General features: G+C 46.7%; 1 protein-coding gene across 3 annotated transcripts in view; it reads right to left on the reverse strand.

Moving 5' to 3' along the window:
* Rps6ka2 (ribosomal protein S6 kinase A2) overlaps positions 1-22,124 on the reverse strand; it is a 277,507-nt gene that overhangs the window by 75,914 nt on the left and 179,469 nt on the right. For all 3 annotated transcript variants that reach the window (XM_060373460.1, XM_060373462.1, XM_060373461.1), the window contains 2 exons: positions 10,803-10,919; positions 2,892-2,973 (listed from right to left, as the gene is read on the reverse strand). In XM_060373460.1, coding sequence (XP_060229443.1) covers positions 2,892-2,973; positions 10,803-10,919 — 199 coding nt within the window. The remainder of the gene's footprint in view (positions 1-2,891; positions 2,974-10,802; positions 10,920-22,124) is intronic.

Here is a 22,124-nt window from a genome sequence, read left to right on the forward strand (position 1 = left end):
TCATGTCAGGCTCCTAAAATAGGAGCAGGGGCTGTCTCTGACTACATTGTATTGTGTGCCCTCGCATCCCGTTCTTCTAACTGGGCTGCCCTTTCTAACCCCAAGAGAAGAAGATACAATTAATCTTACTGCAACTTGATGTGCCAAGGCTACTTGATATCCACGGGAGGCCTCCTCTTTTCTGAGAAGGAGAGGTAGATGGGGGAGCAAGAGAGGGAAGGGAAGAGAGGGGAGAGGAAAGAACTGGGAGGATAGAATGGGGGAAGCTGTGATTGGGATGTAAAATAAATAATTTAATAATTAGAAAAGGACAAAAAAGTTCATAAAGTAATTTTTTAAAAGTCCAGGCCCATGAAGAATTCAAGCTTTTGTTTCCAGTCCCTATTCTGAAGCCACAAATGCAGCCACTGCCTCTGTGGGCCAGTGTCCTCTTTGGTTTCTATTGCTGTGGTAAGACCAAAAGGAACCAGGAAAGGAAAGGGTTTATTCGGCTTACAGGTCCAGATCACAGTTCATCACTGAAGGAAGCCAAGTCAGGAACTCAAAGCAGGAAGCTAGATGCAGAGACTGTGGAAGAGTGCTATTTACTGTTTGTTTCCCATAGCTTGCTCAGGCTGTTTCCTTAAGCAACCCAGGACCACTTTCCCAGGGGTGGCATCAGCCCCAAAGGGCTGGGCCCTTCTGCATCAATCTTCAAGAGAATGTCCCCATAGACACGCCTATATACCAATCTGATGGGGGCATTTTCTCAGTTAAGATTCTCTCTTACACATCTCTAGCTTATTCCAAGTCGACAAACCAGCTCAGTCAGCCTGTTCTTAGCATTAAGAAACTGGATTCAGTAGATGTGAACTTGTGTCAGCCATCTTTCCATCAGCATCCCATCCCCACGTCTATCCACAGGGTGCCCTGGATCAGTACTGTATCCATTCTCACCTCCAAAATACTCACTGTGCAGACAGACCACGTGTCCACTATGGGACGAGATAACAAAGGGGCCTAAGAGAAGCATCTTCAGGAAGAAAGGGCTCACAGTTTGAGGTGTAACCCACCATGGAAGGGAAGCATTGGGGTAGGAACAGGAGGCAACTGTTTGTGTTCTGTTCACAGTGAGAGTGCAGAGTGGTGAATGCTGTACTCAGCTCTCCCGCCCTTTTCAGTGGCACCACCCTCGGGGTAGATCTTCTCAGCTCAGCTGAGCCTCTCTGGGAACATCTTTATAGACCAAGTGAGACATGTGTCTTCAGGTGATCACGAGGAGGACAGACAGGACATGGCAGTGGGCACTGGTGTTTGCACTCACGGCTGTACTGCTGATGGCATTGCTGGGTCTCTATGGAGCAGCCGGGCCACAGGACAATGTGTTTCACTTATGAAGAACTGCTGTTTACTTTGAGGACTTGCAAATGATCCTGAACCAGCAGGGGTTTAATGTAATATCTGCTTCGAGGTAATTCATGCGTAAAGAGCTTCTCTTATTAAAGATTAGAGTTGTTTCCTATACATTCCTATACATTTCTCAGCCAGAAAGAACAATCCTTTAACAATTTTATGTAGACTTTTGGACTGTCTCACATAAATTAACAACCAGCTGTAATGACATTGTACCGACTATAACCTTCTAAGAAAGAAGCCATGAGTTGTAGATCTGAGTCACCTTGCAGGGTCTGCTCTGGTGGAGATATGGGCCTCCTGTCAGTGTTTATGGTGGCCTTTTCTGGGCACACTCAGATGACAGATCTCCACCCGGACTGGCAGAAGTAGTCAGAACTCACATTTTCTGACCACTGGCCAGGCTAATTGATCTCTTTTTATGGAAAACAATCGCCCACTCAAAGTTAGGCCTAGGATCTCACATGCTTAATAAACCCTAGAGCCATCTCCCGCGAAAGAAGTCTTCCAGCCTGTACACTAAGATGATTCGGCCATGCATCTCTCATCCCATACATCACTGGTTGTATTCTGCTTGAAAACATTTACTTTATCTCCCCAGCTAGATACCAAGTGAGTTGAGAGCACAGAATGACAAATTCTTTGGAGTCCTTTGCTGCTAAAGACAGTACGTTACAAGACCTAAAAATTCAAGTGCTCTGTTGACCTCTTCTCAATCTCACAGCATTCCGAGGACCTAAGCATGAAGTCCCATGCTCGTGCCGGGTCAGCCCCCGTCAAGGCCCTACCTCTACAAGGCCAGTACATGTCACTAACAAACCACTGTCATATTATGTCCATGCCTGTGTGACTTTTATGCATATGTCACTAACAAGCCACTATTATGTCCATGCCAGTGTGAATCTTGTGCATGTCACTAACAAGCCACTGTCATATCATTCATCCATATGGTGAGGATCCTCCCTCAGTGATGGGATAAAGGAGTGATCAGAACAGAGCAGGTCTGAGTCTGGGCTTGGGCCAGGCCCTTGTGTGGGAGTCTGGGCACACCAGCAGCTGGAAGCTAGTGGTTTACTAATGTCTAACTCCACTCACTGGGCAACAAGGGAGCAGAGCATATTTGTGAGTCGGGTTTCCTGTGAAAGTGAGCAATCCAGTGTGACGGGTTGTGCTTGGCCTACTGTGGAGCCACAGTGGGAACAAATGGCTTCCTTCTCGCTGCTCTTTTCCCACATGGCTCTCCGCAGCAGAACATATGCAGAATGCTACTTATGCAACAATGTCTCCTCTGAAAACTGGAGAAACGTGCAAGGGACAGTTACAATGCCCGAGAAATGTTCACAGCGTGTTATCAACCAGAAAGCGAGTGCCCGGTGCCCTGCTCTGGGGGCAGTTCCTGGTACCATGAAGCCTAAACAGGGTCAATATTTCCTCAAGTTGCCAAGGGAAGACTACAGTGATGTGTTTCAGAAACCACTGGCCCCTCCCAGGACCCTTACCTTTCAAGGTGGCTTTCTTCAGGACCTTCATGGCGTAGAGCTGACCAGCATCCGATCCTGTGACCTTCCTCACCAAGAACACCTGAGAAGCAAGAAACACACGGGCTGTCTGTGGTGATTAGATTTAATTGTCACCTGGACACATTGCAAGAGACACCTGCAAGAGACCACTGAAGGACTGCTTGCCTCGGGTTCCCTGTGGGAGTGTCTGTGGTGGGCCATCTTAACTGATGTGAGAGAGCCAGCCTGCTGCGTGTGGCACAGTCATAGGCAGGAGTGCTGCACCGTCTGAGCGTGGAGCAACTGAGCTGAGTATAAGCTGGCAGGCTAGCAGGTGAGCACTGACCACCCGTTCCTCTGTGCTCTTCACTGTGGCCGGGATGTGACCAGTCGCTGAAGCTCCTGCTGCTGTGACTGCCCTGTTGTACTGGGCTGTGGCCTGGGAGCTAGAGAAGCCCTTTCCACCTGAGATGCTTCTGCAGAGCACCTTCTCATGAGAGGTGAGACGGAACACTGTCCTAGGTGGTTTGACAAGGGGCTATGAAGGATGCGCCAATCGTGGGAGCACCACAGGGAGTAGAGCCTATCTCCAGCACTTAGGCTGCCAACACACACTTCATCTACCTGAGGCAGCTCTGGGGTGAGTACCTTCCTGCATCTGGTTTGGGTACTAGAGGGGAGACCCACACAGAACAGATTGTACCAGATTTGCAAGACACACTGACTACTCCTATTTGAACTCTCCTTACCCAGATTTGTCTTAGGGTTTCTTTTGCTGCAATGGAACACCATGACCAAAGCAAGTTGAGGAGGAAAGGGTTCTTTGGGGTACATTTCAACATCACAGTTATTATCAAAGGAAGTCAGGACAGAAATTCACATAAGGTAGGAACCTGGAGGCAGGAGCTTAAGCAAAGGCCATAGAGGGGAGCGGCTTACTGGCTAACTCCCTCTGGCTGGTTCAGCCTGCTTGCTTATAGAACCCAGGACCGCCAGCCCATGGATGGCACCACCCACATTGGACTGAGCCTTCTCCCATCAATCACTAATTAAGAAGATGTCCTGCTGGTTTGCATACAGCCTGATCTTATGGAGGCATTTTCTCTATTGAAGTTTCCTCCTTTCAGATAATTTTAGCTTGTGTCAAGTTGACATAAGGCTAGCCCGGACAAGATTCTAGTTGTGGGCAACAGAAGCTCACGGACAGATTTTGCTGGCTCTTAAGCACACTTGTGTGGGTATTTAATGTTCTCTGAAACACTTTTGATGCAAGAACTAAATCAACAAAACAAAAGATACCAGATATAGGCTGTGTTGGAGGCAAGATTACTGATTTTTGAAATAAATTGATTAAGAAAATCACTGAGAACAAAAAGGAGTGTTCCCCACAAGTGAAGAAAGCTCTGATTTTTCTAAAAGGATTTTCCCACTGATGTAAGCCCTGCTTGGTGACAGAGCCCACACTGTCACGGCTGTGGTGTAGTTGTGGCAGAGGCGACTTCCCTTAGACGGATCTGCTGCATTTCTCCTTCCCAGAGGCTTTCATCCAATGCACTTTGGTGTATCCTAGCTCTATGCAAACTCTAGATAGCCCATACTTGCCAAGGATGTAGCACCATCATGAGTCTGTACCTGTAACATCAGTCACAGTAGGGCTTCGGGTTTCCCTAGCCATGTGGTAGATAAGTCCTCACTCTCTTGTTCTCCATCATAGACAAGGAGTGTGGAGCAGGGTCTTCTAGTGCAGAGACAAGGCATGGACCCATCGGTATCTGCTGTTCTCACAGAAGACCCCAGACATCTCTTCCAGCGGCTCAGCAGAGGAGGAGGTAAGAAGATGCATTGCCCAAACCCAGGACCTACATCTGTAGATGAAATATCAGCCCCACACCTACATCATGGATCCTGAAAGGAGTTCAGCTGCCTCTACCCAACTCCTCTTGACCACTGCCAGTTCTGTAATCACGTCCCTCAGCAAGAGAGACTATCTGGTATCCGTGGGAAAATCCATGCTGTCTGCCAGAAGACAAAAGATGCGGGAGTGGAAAAGAGTTCTGTCTTCTATGGTGATCAGCACCTCCAGGAACACACAGGGTCCTGGGAAGTCATGGAAACAAACTGTCAGTGGGAATGGTGTGGGACATCCATGTGTAGGTGTGTACACATTCTCTGGATGGATGAACAAGCCTTTGCTACAGACCCAGAAGAGAGCCTGGAGCTTACTCTCATATGTACCAACTGCCGTGCTGGATCTGAGACACCAAACCCTTCCACAGGGTCTTGTGACCCACGTGAACACAGCTCTGCCATATCCTAAAAGTTACCGTAGATCCAGTGGTCCTCAACCTTCCTAATGTTCCGACCCTTTAGTACCAGTCCCTCAAGCTGTGGTGACCCCAACCATAAAATTATTTTCATTGCTGCTTTGTAACTGTAATTTTGCTACTGTTATGAATCATAATGTAAATATCTGTGTTTTCCAATGGTCTTAGGTGACCCCTGTGAAAAGGTCATTCAGTCCCCAAAGGACTTGCAATCCACAGGTTGAGAACAGCTCTTCTAGGCAGTGTTGTACTGGGTCAAGAGCACTTCCTCTGTGTAGGAAATGAGCTTCCCAATACGCAGCTAGGAATGAAAAAGCAGTGGTTGAAATACGGCACTTTTTTTTTTAACTGCTTAGTCCCTATGTCTGAACTGACTCAGTGTAGTTCCCATCTGATGTAATTCCATTCCCTCTCCCAGCCTGTTCCTGACACCTACAGCATCTATCGCACTTTGTCAAAAAAGTGTAGAATTGCTTAATGCCTGGCAGGCAGGAGGCAGAAGGAGGCAGGAGGAGGCAGGAGGAGTCAGGGTAGGAAGAGGCAGGGTAGGAGGATGCAGGAGGAGGAAGAAGGATGGAGGAGGCAGGAGGAGGCAGAAGGGAGGAGGAGACAGGGTAGGAAGAGGCAGGGTAGGAGGAGGCAGGAGGAGACAGGGAGAGGCAGGAGGATGGAGGAGGCAAGAGGAGGCAGGGTAGGAGGAGCCAGAAAACATAGCCAGGAGTCTAGGTGGTGATAAGGAACCCTAGGTGCTATGCAGACCATGGCAGCTAAGCATCCATCGCACCACATGCTAAGTGGTGGAAAGCGGGATAGGGTTTATAACAGGGTTTGTGCTGTTGGACATAGGACCAACACATCTTCCTGCCAGCCATCAGGCTGGAGTCAGTGGGATCTGAGCACTGAGGGGCCAGCACAGAACAGTTTGGCTGTAGTCCTGCTGTGATGATTGCCTGCCAATGTGTGGGGTCAAGGATGTAAGCATCTGTGGCCAAGTCATCAAGTCTCCTGGAGAACAGTATCCTAGGTCACTGTTCGAGATCTCAAAGGACTCTGGCCAGTAGACAGATGAACCTCTCCATTCTGTCGTATTTCGGCTGAAGCCCCAAGAGAAAGGTTTGCACAGTGGAAAATTAACCATAAAATCCTCCCGCAGGGAGAAGCCTGGGGAGAGGAAGCAATGTCTTCACATTCAGGACTTCTTGACCTTTCTCTGCCTTTCCCCACACCCTACCATGTAATGTGGCATGATGTGACAGTGTCCTCCAAGGTCCCCGCCATCGGTCGTCCCCATCTCCACTCAGCAGTGTCGGGACAGAGGTTTGTGGAGCCCTGAGCCACATTACAACACATCAGGAAGGTCCTCACAGATGTGGGCAGAGTGGCACCACACCCTTGGACTTCCTGGCCTCCAGAACCACGAGGCAAATAAGCTTCTTTTCCTTAGAACTTGCCCAGTTTTTAGTCTTTGAAAACTCAGTTATAACAACACAAAGCATGCTAAGACAGAAGTCATGGTGATGGATGCAGAGAGCTGTCCCACCCTGACAGCATGTAAATGAAAAACCACACCCACAGCGCACTGGGCAGTGCCAATTACAAATTAGCTAAGCCAGTGCCAATTTCTGAAGATATTTGCATATAAAATACTTAAAATTTTTTGGAGACAAAGTATCACTCTGTACCCAAAGCTGGCTTCACATTCACAGCAATCCTCCTGCCTCAGCCTATGAGCTCCAAAAATAATTTCCTTATTATATTTCAGATGTTGATAATGAAACCACTGACGGCAGTGTCTAGTGCTTCCACTCATCTGTTTTTAAGCAGGATTTCTGCTTTTTTCTAAAGGCATAGAAACAGACCCACTCTGTCACTATTATATGCTCCTACTAAGTGCTGAGAATGAGAGCTGTGTGCACCAGTTCCCCCTAAGGTGATTAGAAGACTGGACACGTGTTCCCCTAAGAGAGGGGACGCGGCTTCAGTGCAGGCAGAGCGCTGAGCTCATACGGCAGCAGGAACAGCACTCAGGAGAGGAACTCCATCACATCCCTCTCCTGCTCCTCTGCTTATATAATTTAACAATTTATTTGGATGCAGCGGAAAAAGCCCCCAGGCAAGTCTGACGGTTTTAGCAAATGTGGCTACTGTACCCCTGACGCTTCATGCAGCGGCGTGTGCTGACTTGTCCCACTTTCAGGACAAGTTCTGCACAGGCAGCTGTGTGGCCAGAGCCGGAGCAGTCACTGCGCTGCCCCACACTCATAGGACCACTGTAATCGAAGGCACCACTGCCCGACTCTCTCATGTTCTCAGCCTGGTAATGGGACCTTGAACGGCAGGACGGAAGAAACACGGCTAATTTCTGGGGACTCCCAGGCAACAATAGCCCTCAAAAGAAGGCATTTAGAGCCCCACTCATTTAATGCCACTGTTCGGTTATAGGAAAGCAAGGACATTTTAAAATGTCAGCTTGCTCCCTTCTCAGAATGTGGGACTCACAATTTACCACACTCTGGGGAATTTTAAAGAAAAACGGAGAAAGCGTCTGCTCCTGCCCTGGTATTTCTCAGCAAAGGGGAGCTGTGGGGAGCTGGAGGAGGTGGAGATCTCCACCCAACCACAGGCTCTGGCACTTCCTGCATCTCCGCCCTAGAGCAGCAGTCTGTACCAGCCCGCTCAGCGCTGGAACACAGTAGCAGGCTTCATCACTTTCTGACTAAGCTTAGATCTCTCTTCTTTTGAAGGTGGAGGCTGTTTTACTCACCGTCCTCTGGTTCCAAGCCCAGGCGCCCCAGGACGGTGCAGTGCTGACAGGCTGCAACCCCACACTGATGAGGAGACATGTGAGGATTGGCCACACCATGCCCTGCACACATGACAGTGTCTGAACTGTGAGTTAACAGGGCACAGGGTACCATGTAAGACCAAGCTCCAGGCTATGAGCATCCTGAGGTACTCTGGCATGGGGACCTAAGGCAGCTGAGCCTCAAATGCTGTCTGGGAGGAATTCCGGCCAGAGCCTCCCTATTCTGGGGTTCAGTGTAGCTGCTTAGAAACCATCTGATCAGGGGGCACAAGCAGAGAGAGGCACGAAGCTGGAGTTCAATGGCCCTCTGCTGAGGTCTAGGGCAAAGATGTGTTTCTTTGTGTCAGGGTATTCATTTAGTCACTCAAGTAAGGAAGGCGGGGACTTCCGAGAACAGCCTGCCCTGGGAACCATGGCAGAACCAGAACCTTCCACAGAAAGGAAACGCGCCTGCCCTACATTTATAAGTCCAGATTGTATTTCCCTGCAGAGTGGGACTAGTTTAGCATGGAGCAGCATACCAGGGCTAGTTTCCCAACTGGCTGCTCATGCTGCTGCCATGAGAAAGAAAACCTGTATGGTCAAATACAACATGGCATGTGATTGGTCCCCTTAGCTGCTGTGCAGAGCCTAGGACAGCCAGAGTGAGTCTCCAGGGTGACCCACTTCCTCCCAGATTCCTACTCTGGTCTCCTCACTTTCTGAGACAGTGCACTGGGCTTGGGGGAGCAGGGATGAAAGCAAGGATCTCCAGGGTGGGATGCCCACAGGAGCTTACCCTTCTACTGCCCCCGTTTCCCTTCTCCCAACGGGCGCCTGCACAACTCCGCTCCCTCGTCCCACCTGCCCGTATGAGATTAGGAACTGAAGGGATGGTGCATGTAGCATGTCACTAACATCTCTATGGCAACAGAGCCAAGTCAACACTCGCTCCAAAGAAAAGCTTTTTAAAAAGCAAAGTTAAAATGTAAAATGAACGAGGAGCCTGGGAAAGCCTTTCCTCCTTCACTCATTTTTTTTTTTTTTTGACAGGATCTCACAACGTCCAGAATGGCTCTGATCATCTGATCTTCCTGCCTCCATCTCCAGGATGCAGAGATTACCGGTTTGTTCCTTCACATCCGGTTGATGCAGCGCTGGGAACTGAACCAGGGCTACGAGAGCACATGGTAAGTACTCCATCAGCTGTGCTACAGGGTCGGGCATCCATACTCAGTAATTCGCCATCAGCACCGGACCTCCTTCCTAACTTTTTTTAAATGGCCCCATTCCTGAGCAAGATGTGTTCAGGTTGAAGGCAGCTCTGACCAGACACCTCAACTTCTGATACACCTCTGTGGAGCTTGGGAAGTGTCCTGTCCCCCTACTCCCCAGGAACTCGGTGCTTCTACTTCGGGATGGAGCTCTGGCAGCCACAATAAGGCAGGAGTCACCCAGAAGTCCAGCCAGGCAACCACGGCCCATGGCAGCACTTCTGTCCTGTCAGCTATGTCCTGGCAAAGAATGACCCCACTGGCGTGAGCTTACACAGGAGAAGGCTTCTCCCTTATGAGACAGCACATCATTAATGCTTCTGAAATGCAGGAAAGGGAGAGAACTCTTGCCTGTGTTTTCAAATCCCGGCACTTAAGAGAAAAAATCATCTCCCAATTTCCCTCCATCCTGCTGTCACCTCAGATGGGCTCAGTTTTCAGTAATAGCTGTGTACATATGAGAGACATATACTTCTTTTGCTGCTCTCATAAACCTCAGGATCCTACTAAGCACCCATGTTGCAAACCTCATGATTTTACTGGTAATATACTTGAGTATAAACAGGCTCCTTGTCACTTGACTATGTAGAAAAGAAAGAAGGAAGGCATTCCGCCTCATAAACATAGTCAAATGAATGGAGTCTGTGAGAGATCGCTCCAAACCTCAGGGCTCCTGCATTTGAGTCAGATTGGAATGAGCCTACCCACTTTCTGGCTCAGTTATGTGAAAATTGGCAAGACTCGGCAAACATCCACATGCAACACAAAAATAGTTGTTCTAAAGCGCCAGGACGGTTCTGTTAACACTTCAGGAAGCGTTGGCTTCATGGTGTACGCGGGCCCTTCTGCTCTAGCATTCAGGCTGTCAGCGCTTGCCTATCTAGCTGCTAGTCCAGCGGAGACAGAGTGAGGACCACACTGTATATGGATGGGGCATTGAAGAAAGAGCCAGCACTCATCTCCTGAAAGGAATCAGCCACCATTGCTATGATCTGTGGGGCCACTGTAAGGACATGTTCAGGAACAGCACACAAATATCCCAGCTTGGACTCATGACTAATTTAACTCACAGCACACTTATATAATATATGTTAATTTATTTTACAAGTGGGGAAACCAAGGTACCAAAGGGCAAGACTACTGTGTCATTGACCCAGATGAGGAGAGGAGACAAACTCCAAATCCCTGCCTTCCTAATTCTTGAGTGACAGCTGTGTAGGCCAATCCAGAGAAGCCCCCCTCCCTTCTCTTTTTCTTACTCTCTCATCACTCTCTTCCTTTTCAGAAAACTGTTGAGGATGGCTCTCCCAAGACTTTCTGGCTCAAATGCAGTAATCTGGCTTCTTCAGCAATAACCACAAGCCAAGAGGACACTGATGAGCATGATAATGTGGAAGGCCTTGCTCTCCATGGCTCATGATTCTCAGGAACACAGGCTCAGTTAATGTGGGCAGATCTGTGACCAAACTCCACCAGAGTCAGCCAGTACTGCCTTTGCATCTCACCAGTGCTGACCCATTCGACTCACCTTTCCATATGACCCTTGTCCTAAAACCTTTAGGAGCTCGAACTGGGAAGGGTCTGCCTTCTCAAAGCCTTCCTTCACATGGTTGCTAATGTCAATCTCCTTCACAATGCCTTCTTCCTGCAAGACACAGAGATGTGCAGTTAGGACACAGCCAGGCCCCCTTCAATCCATCTGTATCCCTTCCCTAAAGCGGGGACAGTTGTCTGCTCTGTGGGCTTCCAGCATGGGGGGTTGAGATGGTGTGCTATGACTGGCGCATATGCCTTTAACTGCTTTCTCTCCTCCACAGGTTTCTGTCACCACGTTTTACCAAGACCACGAGGAAATCTGAATGGATTTTCCATGAAACCCTCTCTGCAGTTAACAGTATGGGATGGAATATGGCCTCAGAAGACCAGGAATCAAATGGTGACCTGATGGTGTCAGGCTTCACCACTGTACTTGGGAGACTGGGAGAGGTTCCCACATGGAAATGCAGATGATTTATTATCTGTCCAAACCACGTTCCAATATTTTTGACATGGGCAACACAAAGAGTGCTACAAAAAGAGCCTTTCATCTCTATAAAACCCATCCATCAATCACTACGATATCCATCAGTGTGTTCTGAAGCTCTGCAACTTCCCATGTATGGGGAATGCAGGCTCCGTCCCAACACCAGCCATTGGAGTGAGGAATCTGGACAGCAGGTGTCACCCCAGACATCAGAAAGCGCAGGCCAAGAAGTAATCCTCAAACCACCTGCCTCTTTCCATGCAAAATGCAATGCCCAGTTTCCTCTCAATATTTGAGTTACACAGCTACAGGTAGACTTTGTTCTCCATTCAAGGACTGACTCCAGGCCTCCCACCTCACCTATCCAAAATCAGATGCTTGTGAATGACATCACAGTGGCAACAGCCATTTACATTACATTGTAGATGTATAATTCAGGGAAGTAGGCGGCCTGGGACCACAGGTGTATACCACCATGCCTGGCTCCCTGTCTCATGTTGAAATTGCTGCTTTCTCTCTTTGTGAGTCTGGTCATTTTATCCAAAACTCTACAGGGGTCTCAATGCAGTTCCCCCAGGAATAAGACATCCACTCCTAAATCAGGGCCATGGATCACACTAAATGCAGGTTTCTGGCACAGGGCCTGAGAATAGGACTCTTAAAAATAACTAGATGTTTGGGGAAAGAAGCCAGTTTAAAGGGCAGATGCCAGCTCCACTTACAAGGATCTCATCACCTCATGACTTGCGAGAGAGAAACCAGAGCCCAGGGTCACCTCTGTTTGGAAGAGATGACAATGAACTTTAAGAAATCCTACTGAACCGCTGCCAGGGTTCCAGAACGTTCTCAGAGAGCAGGAAGCAGGAAGGACAGCCATGACAATAGCTACCAAGAGTAGGGCCATGAACAGGGATAATTAGACTTCTTCCCTTCTTGTTTTTATCTCTTTTATGCCTTTCTCTTGTCTTGTTGCTCCAGCTAAGGTTTTGAGGACTACATTGAATAAAAAGGGTCAGAGTGGACATCGTGTCTCATTCCCAACTTTAGAGAAAATGTTTTTTCTCCACTTAGTAAATCGTTGGCTACAGGTTTGTTGTATAAACCACATGCTCTCTCTCATATGCAGATTTAGCCTACAATGTATACATGCGTGCATGTGTGTATACATACATATACACATACACAAGTATAAAACAGAAAGGACAGTGAAGGTACTCGTGGTACCTCAGCAACAAGGCTGCCTAAAAAGGACATGAACAATGACACAATTGTGGAGGGGGAAATCTCACAGGGCCCCAGCCCTAGATAAAAACACTACAGGCAACTAAGGAGTATTGAGAGAGAGGGAGAAATAGCTGTCCTCAGGGGTGAGTTCCCTAATTGATCATCTAATTCCAAATGGTCAGCCCTGAGACCACTAAGGAGACTCAGAAGGTTGGATGTGTATACTTGTGCATTTATACATGCATAATGATAACACTTAAACACAGAGGTCATGAATTTGAGAGGGAGTGAGGTAGGTGTACATGGAAGGGGTGAGGGGAGAAAAGGAAAGGGGAAAGGAAAGATATAATTATATTTTAATTTTAATGTGATGTATGTTAGATAGGAAGGAAACCAAAGGAGGATAAAAATAGTTGATGGATGAGGGGTGAGCAAAAATGACACATAGGACATAAGAAGAGGAAGAGAGACTGAAGGGGAAGTTACAGGAGGTCCATGTCGCAGAGTGATGATGGAGATAAAGAATAGGAAAACAAAAAACACACTTTGCTCCAAAATGCACAGGGATATGTAACACTCCTTATGCTAATTTTAATATTTTTTAATTAAAAAAGAAAACTAAGAATTGGTCCCCAGACTAGCTGCTGTGTCTCTGTCCAGTTACTCTATAAAGAGTTTCAATATCCTGCCTTTCCTTTTCCCATCCTTATGAAAAGCTAATGCAAGTTAATAGTTGTTAACTAGTGATGGGGAAGACCTAGAGAACCATCCCCTGCTGACTTCCCAACTCACTGGTACCTTCAAAGACACCTTTTTTAAAGTAATTTCGTATCTTATCTAGCATATCCACTGTCATGAGTGACAGGCAGGGAAAGGACTCTGCCTTCCATCTCTGGCCTCAGCTATGTCCTCAGCTTCCTGCTAGTTGACCTTCTTTTGGATCCTTGTAGAGAAGAAAGTGTCAAAATGGATGTGAACCTGCTGCCTCTATTGTATTCTGCTTTCACTATCCCAGTGATGCTCGCAACAGAACCCAGACCAAACCAGCCACAGCCTTCAGGATTCCATTTAAATGATTGCAGGAGGGCATGGTTTACCCATTTCTGAAACTGATGAAAACTTTTGAACAAAGGCCTCTCAAAAAGGAATACACTAAACAACTTTCTCCCTCCCTCTTCTCTTCCTTTCTCCCTCTTTCCTTCACTCCCTCCCCCCTCTGCCTCTTCTTTCTTTCCTTTTTATTGTAGTCAACAAAGCCATTTCACATTTTAAAAAAATTATGAAATATTTTACTAAAAGAAATGGATTTAGCTCCAAGCTTTCTAGTACTCTCCCTCTCCAACTGCGTGCTATTGTCTATCCTTGCTTGGTCTGTCGAGCTGTCAGAGCTGGGAACCTAGCATAAAAGGAAGACTCGAGCAGAACAAAGATATTTACCAAAGCCTGCACAAACCAAAAATTACAGGCTTTCAGTGACGAGTGCAGATGAAGGCTGTCAAGAGAGGTGACAGACTGGAGCTGCATCCCCCAGCTGCTTCCCTTTAAGCCTCACAACACAGTTTACTCCTGAGATAACGTTTTCACTCCCCCAGGCATACTGAGCACCAAGAACCCAGAGACCTACAGCAAGGCCAGCTACAGCCCTCTCTCTGATGGTGGATTCCATTCCGGAGCTCCTTTTTACCCTGCACCCTGTGACATGCTTCGGAAGAAGCAGGCTGGCCTGGCCAACCCTCCCAGAAGACACGAGGGCTCGTATCATCCATCTCAGTGTCTGGAGGATCCTCCACAGGACAAGACGCGTATCGCACCAACTGTATATTCTCCGAAGTGTCACTGTCTACCCAGCGAAATGTCTACACGGCATCTACTCTATAAGCACCTGCACAGAAATCAAGGGACATTTATTTTGTGGGATGGTTTAAGACAAATGTGTCACACCGCCGTGTTGGCCCCTGTAGAACAGCCTACAGAGTAGGTATGCCCATGACATCATCATCATCCTAGAGACACCTTCCCTACTCGTAGTGCAAGAAGAGTTGAGAACTGTCTATAACCCTGAAGCCATTATTTCTTGAATACATGTATTTTTACATTTGAAGAAATTACATTGGAACAGTTGCAAAAAGTCATCCTTGCTTGAGGTTCAGCAAAGTGTTTCAGTCCTGTGCATCCAGATTACATGTGCCACACTGAGCTCACACACCCTGTCCACTGCACATGAGACTTTGGTGACGGTACACCTCTGGTCATGGGATGGCAAAAAGTCAATTATTCACACCAGATGAAGTAGACTGAAACACATCCAGTGAGGAATCTGATCTGAACTGTCAAGTGAGAATTCTATCATTTCCTGAACCCAAAGAAAACCAGGTCTGGTTATGGAGGCATACAGCAACAGAAACTCCCATAACCGTGACCTGTAGCCGGGTAGTCTGAGCAGAGGCCTCACAGTGTTCCCTGCACCGTTGTCAGCTATCATCTGGTACCCAGGGCTCTACCAGCAGTACAGATTCTCGATGGCTTCACTGACATAGCACACGAACAGACATTAAAATAACTGCCGACATTAAACCTCTATGAGGGGCTGCATTTACGCTGTGGAGGTATGAAGCTTCTTGGTCACTTACTAGTGAATACTTTTGGGGTTGGCCTCTTAAACAGAATGGTGGATCAATGGAACCAAACAGAGGACCCAGAAATAAACCCACACACTTATGGACACCTGATCTTTGACAAAGACGCCAAAACCATACAATGGAAAAAAGATAGCATCTTCAACAAATGGTGCTGGTCTAACTGGATGTCTACATGTAGAAAAATGAAAATAGATCCATACTTGTCACCCTGCACAAAACTGAAGTCCAAGTGGATCAAAGACCTCAACATAAAACCAGACACATTAAATCGGCTTGAAAAAAAAGTGGGAAATACCCTAGAACTCATTGGTACAGGGGAAAACTTCCTGAACAGAACACCAACAGCACAGGCTCTAAGAGCAACAATCAATAAATGGGACCTCATGAAACTGAAAAGCTTCTGTAAAGCAAAGGACACCGTCATCAAAACAAAGCGACCGCCTACAGATTGGGAAAGAATCTTCACCAACCCTTTATCTGACAGAGGACTCATATCCAGTATATATAAAGAACTAAAGAAGCTGAAAAGCAGCAAACCAAGTAATCCACTTAAAAAATGGGGAACAGAGCTAAACAGAGAATTCTCTGTAGAGGAATACCGAATGGCAGAGAAGCACTTAAAGAAATGCTCAACCTCACTAGCCATTAGGGAAATGCAAATCAAAACAACCCTGAGATTTCACCTTACACCCATGAGAATGGCCAAGATCAAAAACTCAACACATGCTGGAGAGGTTGTGGAGAAAGGGGAACCCTTCTCCACTGCTGGTGGGAATGTAAACTTGTATAACCACTCTGGAAATAATTCTGGCGCTTTCTCAGACAACTAGGAATAGCGCTTCCTCAAGATCCAGCCATACCACTACTGGGCATATATCCAAAAGAGGCTCAAGTACACAAAAAGGACATTTGCTCAACCATGTTTGTAGCAGCTTTATTTGTAATAGCCAGAAGCTGGAAACAACCCAGATGCCCCTCAACTGAAGAATGGATGCAGAAATTGTGGTACATCTACACAATGGAATATTACTCAGCAACGAAAAATAAGGAAATCATGAAATTTGCAGGTAAATGGTGGGATCTGGAAAGGATCATCCTGAGTGAGTTGTCCCAGAAGCAAAAAGACACACATGGTATATACTCACTCATATAGACATACAACATAGGACAAACCCACTAAAACCTGTGCATCTAAAGAAACTAAGCAAGAGAGAGGACCCTAACAAAAATGTCCAATCCCCATCCGGAAAGGCAAAGAGGATGGACATCAGAAGAAGAAGAAAACAGAAAACAACCTAGGAACCTACCACAGAGGGCCTTTGAAAGCCTCTGCCCTTCAGACTATCAAAGCAGATGCTGAGCCTGATGGGCAACTGTTGGGCAGAGTGAATGGAATTTTAGGTAAGAACTGGGAAATAGTCAGAGCTGGAGAGGACAGGGTCTCCACAAGGAGAGCAACAGAACAAGAAAATTTGAACACAGGGAACTTCCCAGAGACTCATACTCCAACCAAGGACTATTCATGGAGATAACCCAGAACCCCTGCACAGATGTAGCCCAGGGCAGTTCAGAGTCCAATTGGGTTACATAGTAATGTGAAGAGGGGCTGCCTCTGACATAATCTGATTGGCCTGCTCTTTGATCACCTCCCCCTGGGGGGGAGCAGCCTTACCAGGCCATAGTAGAGGACAATGCAGCCACTTTTGATGTGAACTGATAGACTAAGATCAGAAAGGAGAGGAGAACCTCCCCTATCAGTGGACTTGGGGAGTGGCATGCAAGCAGGAGGGTGGGATTGGGAGGGGAGGAGAGATGGGCTTATGGGGGGATGCAGAATGAATAAAGTGTAATTGATGAAAAAAAATGTACACTTTACATTCTGATTGCAGCCCCCACCCTCCTCTCCTCCCAGTCTACCCCCTCACACCACCTTCCTCTTATTCTTCCCTCTCCTTCTCCTCAGAGAAGTGAGAGGTCCCCCATGGATACCAACTCTCCCTGGCACATTAAGTCCCTGCAGAAGTAGGTGCATCCTCTCCCACTGAGGCCAGACAAGGCAGCCCGGTAAGGGACATGGGATCTAAATGGAGACATCAGAGTCGGAGATAGCCCCTGCTCCAGTTGTGGATCCCCATGAAGACCACGCTGTACATCTGCTACATATGTGCTGGGGGCCTAGGACCAGTCCATGCATGCTCTTTGGTTCGTGGTTCAGTCTCTGTGAGGCTCCATGGGCCCACATTAGTTGATTCTGTAGGTCTTCTTATTGAGTCCTTGACCCCTCCAGCTCCCTCACTTGTTCCCCCAACTCTTCCATAGGGACTCCCTGGGCTCTGTCTAATGTTTGGCTGTGGGTCTCTGCATCTGTTTAAACCAGCTGCTGGGTAAAGTCTCTTAGAAAAGTTATGCTAGCCTCCTGTCTACAAGCATAGTGTCAGGGAGTGGTTCTCTCCGATGGGATGGATCTCAAGCTGGGCCAGTCTTTGGTTGGCCATTCCCTCAATCTTTGTTCCATCTTTGTCCCTGTACACCTTGTAGGCAGGAAACACTTGGGGTTGAAGGTTTTAAGAGTAGGTTGGTGTCCTTATTCCTCCACCGGAAGTCCTACCTGGTTACAGGAGGTGTCCACATCAGGTTCCATATCCCCCAGTTAGGAGTCTCAGCTAAGGTAGCTCCCATAGACTTCCTGGGGCCTTGCCTATCCGAGGTCTCTGGCATATCCCAGAAATGTCCCCCATCTCCAATTTCCGTTCTCTTATCCAGCCCTCTATCCCCTTCTCTCCCTACTCCTAATCTTTACCCCTGCACTCCTCCCCATTCTCTCTCTTACCCAGTTCCCTCCCTCCTTCCACATCCAATGCTTATTTTATTTTCCCCTCTGGGTGAGATTCAAGAATCCTGCCTTGGGTCCTCCTTGTTAGTTAGCTTCTTTGGATCTGTGGATTATGGCATAGCTATCCTGTCCTTTATGGCTAATATCCACTCATAAGTGAGAACATACCATGCCTGTCTTTCTGGGTCTGTGTTACCTCACTCAGGATGATCTTTTCTAGTTCTATCCATTTGCCTGAAAATTACATGATATCTTTGTTTTTAATAGCTGAGTAGTATTTCAGTATGTAAATGTGCCACAGTGTCTTTATTTCTATTCTTTGGTTGAGGGACATCTAGGTTGTTTACAGTTTCTGGCTATTACAAATAAAGCTGCTGTGCATAGCTGAGCAAGTGTCCTCATGCTATGGTGGAGCATCTTTTGGGTATATACCCAAGGGTGGTATAGCTGGGTCTTGAGGTAGCACTATTCCCAATTTTCTGAGAATCAGCAGATTGATTTCCACAGTACAAGTTCACACTCCTACCAGCAATGGAGGAGTGTTCCTCTTTTTCTACATCCTCACCAGCATGTGATGTCACTTGAGTTTTTGATTTTAGCCATTCTGATGGGTGTAAGATGGAATCTCAGTCATTTTAATTTGCATTTCCTTGAAGACTAAGGAGGCTGAACATTTGTTTCAGTGCTTCTTGGCCATTAGAGCTTCCTCTGTTGAGAAGTATATGTTTAGCTTTGTACTTCATTTTTTTAATTGGGGTGTTTGGTTTGTTGGTGTGAATTTCTTGAGTTCTTTATATATTTTGGATATTAGCCTTCTGTCAGCTATAGGGTTGGTGAAGATCTTTCCCCATTCTGTAGGCTGTCATTTTGTTTTATTGATGGTATCCTTTACCTTACAGAAGCTTTTCAGTTTCATAAGGTAACATTTATTGATTGTTGATCTTAGAGCCTGTGCTGTCGGTGTTCGATTCAGGAAGTTGTCTCCTGTGCCAATGAGTTCAAGGCTCTTCCTCACTTCCTCTTCTATTAGATTTAATGCTGCTGGTTTTATGTTTAGGTCTTTGATCCAATTGGATTTGAGTTTGGGGCAGGGTGATAAATATGGATCTATTTGTGTTCTTCTACATGCAGACATCCAGTTAGACCAGCACCATTTGTTAAAGATGCTGTCTGTTTTTCCACTGTGTGGTTTTGGCCTCTTTGCCAAAAATCAAGTGAGTGTAGGTGTGAGGCTTTATTTCCGGATCTTCAATTTGATTCAGTTGATCAACTTGCTTGTTTTTATGCCAATACCATTACTTGTAGTAGAGCTTGAAATCAGGGATGGTGATACCTCCAGGAGTTCTTTTATTGTACAGGATTATTTTTAGCTAATCTGGGGTTTTTGTTTTTCCATATGAAGTTGAGAATTTTTGTCAAGGCCTGCAAACAATTGTGTTGGTATTTTGATGGGAACTGCATTGAATCTGTAGATTACTTTTGGTAAGATGGCTATTTTTACTATGTCAAATGGACCTAACGGATATCTATAGAACTTTTCACCTAAACTCAAAAGGATATACTTTCTTCTCAGCACCTCGCAGAACCTTCTCCAAAATTGGCCATATAGCCGGTCACAAAGCAAGAAATAAACCGACAGAAATAAACAGAAATCACCTCTTGGATCTTATCAGATCATCATGGATTAAAGCTGGACTTCAATAATCACAGACAACAGAAAGCCTACACAGTCATGGAATAACTCTCTACTCAATGACCACTGGGTCAGGGAAGAAATAAAGAAAGAAATTAAAGAATTTTTAGAATTCAATATAATTGAAGGCACAACATAAGCAAATTTGTGGGATACAATGAAAGCAGCGCTAAAAGGAAAGTTCACAGCACTCAGTGCCTTCATAAAGAAATTGGAAAGATCTCATACTAGCGACCTAACAGCATACCTGAAAGCTCTAGAAAAAAAAGGGGGGGGGAGCAAGTATACTCAAGAGGAATAGACAGCAGGGAATAATCAAACTCAGGGCTGCAATCAATAAATTAGAAACTAAGTGATTGATCCCAGCATTTGGGAGGCAGAGGCAGGCAGAGTTCTGAGTTCTGAGTTCAAGTCAAGCATGGTCTACTGAGTGACTTCCAGGACAGCTAAGGCTACACAGAGAAACCCTGTCTGGAAAAACCAAAAAGAAAGAAAAAAAAGAATAAGATAATAAACAAAGAGAACAATACAAAGAATCAAGGAAACCAAAACGGAGAGCTGGTTCTTTGAGAAAGAAATTTGAGAAAATCAACAAAGGCAGAGAGACAATATCCAAATTAACAAAGTCAGAAATGAAGATAGAGAGCTGGGCACGCGCCTATAATCCCAGCACTCAGGGAGGTAGAGGCAGGTGGATCTCTGTGAATTTGAGACCAGCCGGGTCTACAAAGCAACAAAGCTAAGGCTACAAGAAAAGAAAAAAAAAAAAAGGAAAGAAATCTAAAGGGGGACTTCCATCAGGGGTGACTCTCTTGATTTGGCCTTATACAAAGCAAGAAAAGTGGTTAGTGATTAATTTAAAAGGAATGGCCAGCCTTGATGTGGTCCTTGAGTGGCAAGCTGTTGGTGCAGAGCAGGAAAAAACCTCAGGGCTAACCCAGCTAAGAGAGTGCTCCCAGTCACAATGACAGTTCTTCTGTGCTTTGCTCCGCTATCACTGTGTTCACATCACTACACCTCTGGCGTACCCGCTCCTGGAAAGCACGACGCCTGAGCCCAGCCAGCATTGCTGAAAGCCAGCACTGCTGAACAGGAGCTTTGGCAAAAAGCCACGGCACTTAAAAGAGAGAACCAACCTACTAGCACTTTCTTTTGGAAGCTTCCAAACTGTTCTTCTTTCTCAGAATGACAGCGTAGGGACAGGAGTGCAAATCCCCGCTGAGATTTGTGTAGGTATTCTTGGATCTTACCCAGAACTCAGCCTCACGGCAGCACACACAGCACTGGGCAAAGTCTTCTGGCTAACTGGGATTCATATCTCAGAATGTCTCCTCGGAAGACAGTGACAGCAGTGGGGTGGGGATGTGGGGGTGCTCAGGGCGATGAGCTTTATGGGACATTCTAGCACATTTCTAGGGGTTGCTACCCTTGAAGCAACTGATACAGCTCAAAAATTCAACCTTCAGACCACTTCTTCACAGGGCGATATGATTTTCTTTTATTGTATTTCTAACTTTTAAAATAACAGTTACCCAGAAAATCACTGCCATGGCTTTCCCATATTTTATTTATTTATTTATTTATTTTTTAACTAGACCATGTGCATTTTAAGCTCATTTCAAGCCTTGTGGCTAACATACTTCCCGCCGGAGGCCAGCTGCATAAAGCCGAGTGTGGCAGGGGGCCTGCCTCCGCTCCCCACAGCACTTGGTGTGAAGAATGCACAGTGAGCAGGGAACTGCTGGCTGCATGAAAACTCACAGTTCTGTTCCGTTTCCACCCTCTCCAACTGCGGATGTGTGTCCCGATGGGGGAGGCTACAAGCGCACGTGACAACTAGAACCTCTAGTACAGGCCTAAGCACAGTTCCTGTCTCCCAGATGAATGCCGTCTTGCATGAGGAAAGGTATCCCCTCCTCCTGGTCCCGGATGCTCCTGTGTCCCAGTAAAAAAGACCTGTCCCTAGAAGAGATCAAAGCATCGCGTGGAGTGAGGGCCTTCCTCCTTCTCACTTAGAGAAGTGTCCCTTCATCCGCTGTGGTGGCTTGAATAGAAATGGCCCTCAGAGGCTCATATACTTGGATGCTTGGTTATTAGAGAGTGGTTCTACCTGAAAGGGATTGGGAGATGGGGCATTGTTGGAGAAAGAGTGTTACTAGGAGCGGGCTCTGGGATTTCAAATGCTCAAGCCAGGCCGAGTGTCTTTCTCCTTGCTGCCTGTGGATCTGGATGTAGAACTCTCAGCTCCTCTGGCACCATGTCTGCCTGCCTGCCACCATGCTTCCTGCCATGCTGATAAGGGACTAAACCTCCGAATGTAAGCCAGCCGCAACTGAATGCTTTCTGCGTAAGAGTAGCTGTGGTTATGGTGTCTCTTCAGCAACAGAACAGTGACTAAGACATCCAGTTGATATCACTGCACAGCCTCTGATGCCCTG

The sequence above is a fragment of the Meriones unguiculatus genome, chromosome 20 (assembly GCF_030254825.1).
Source record: "Meriones unguiculatus strain TT.TT164.6M chromosome 20, Bangor_MerUng_6.1, whole genome shotgun sequence".
Lineage (NCBI taxonomy): Eukaryota > Metazoa > Chordata > Mammalia > Rodentia > Muridae > Meriones > Meriones unguiculatus.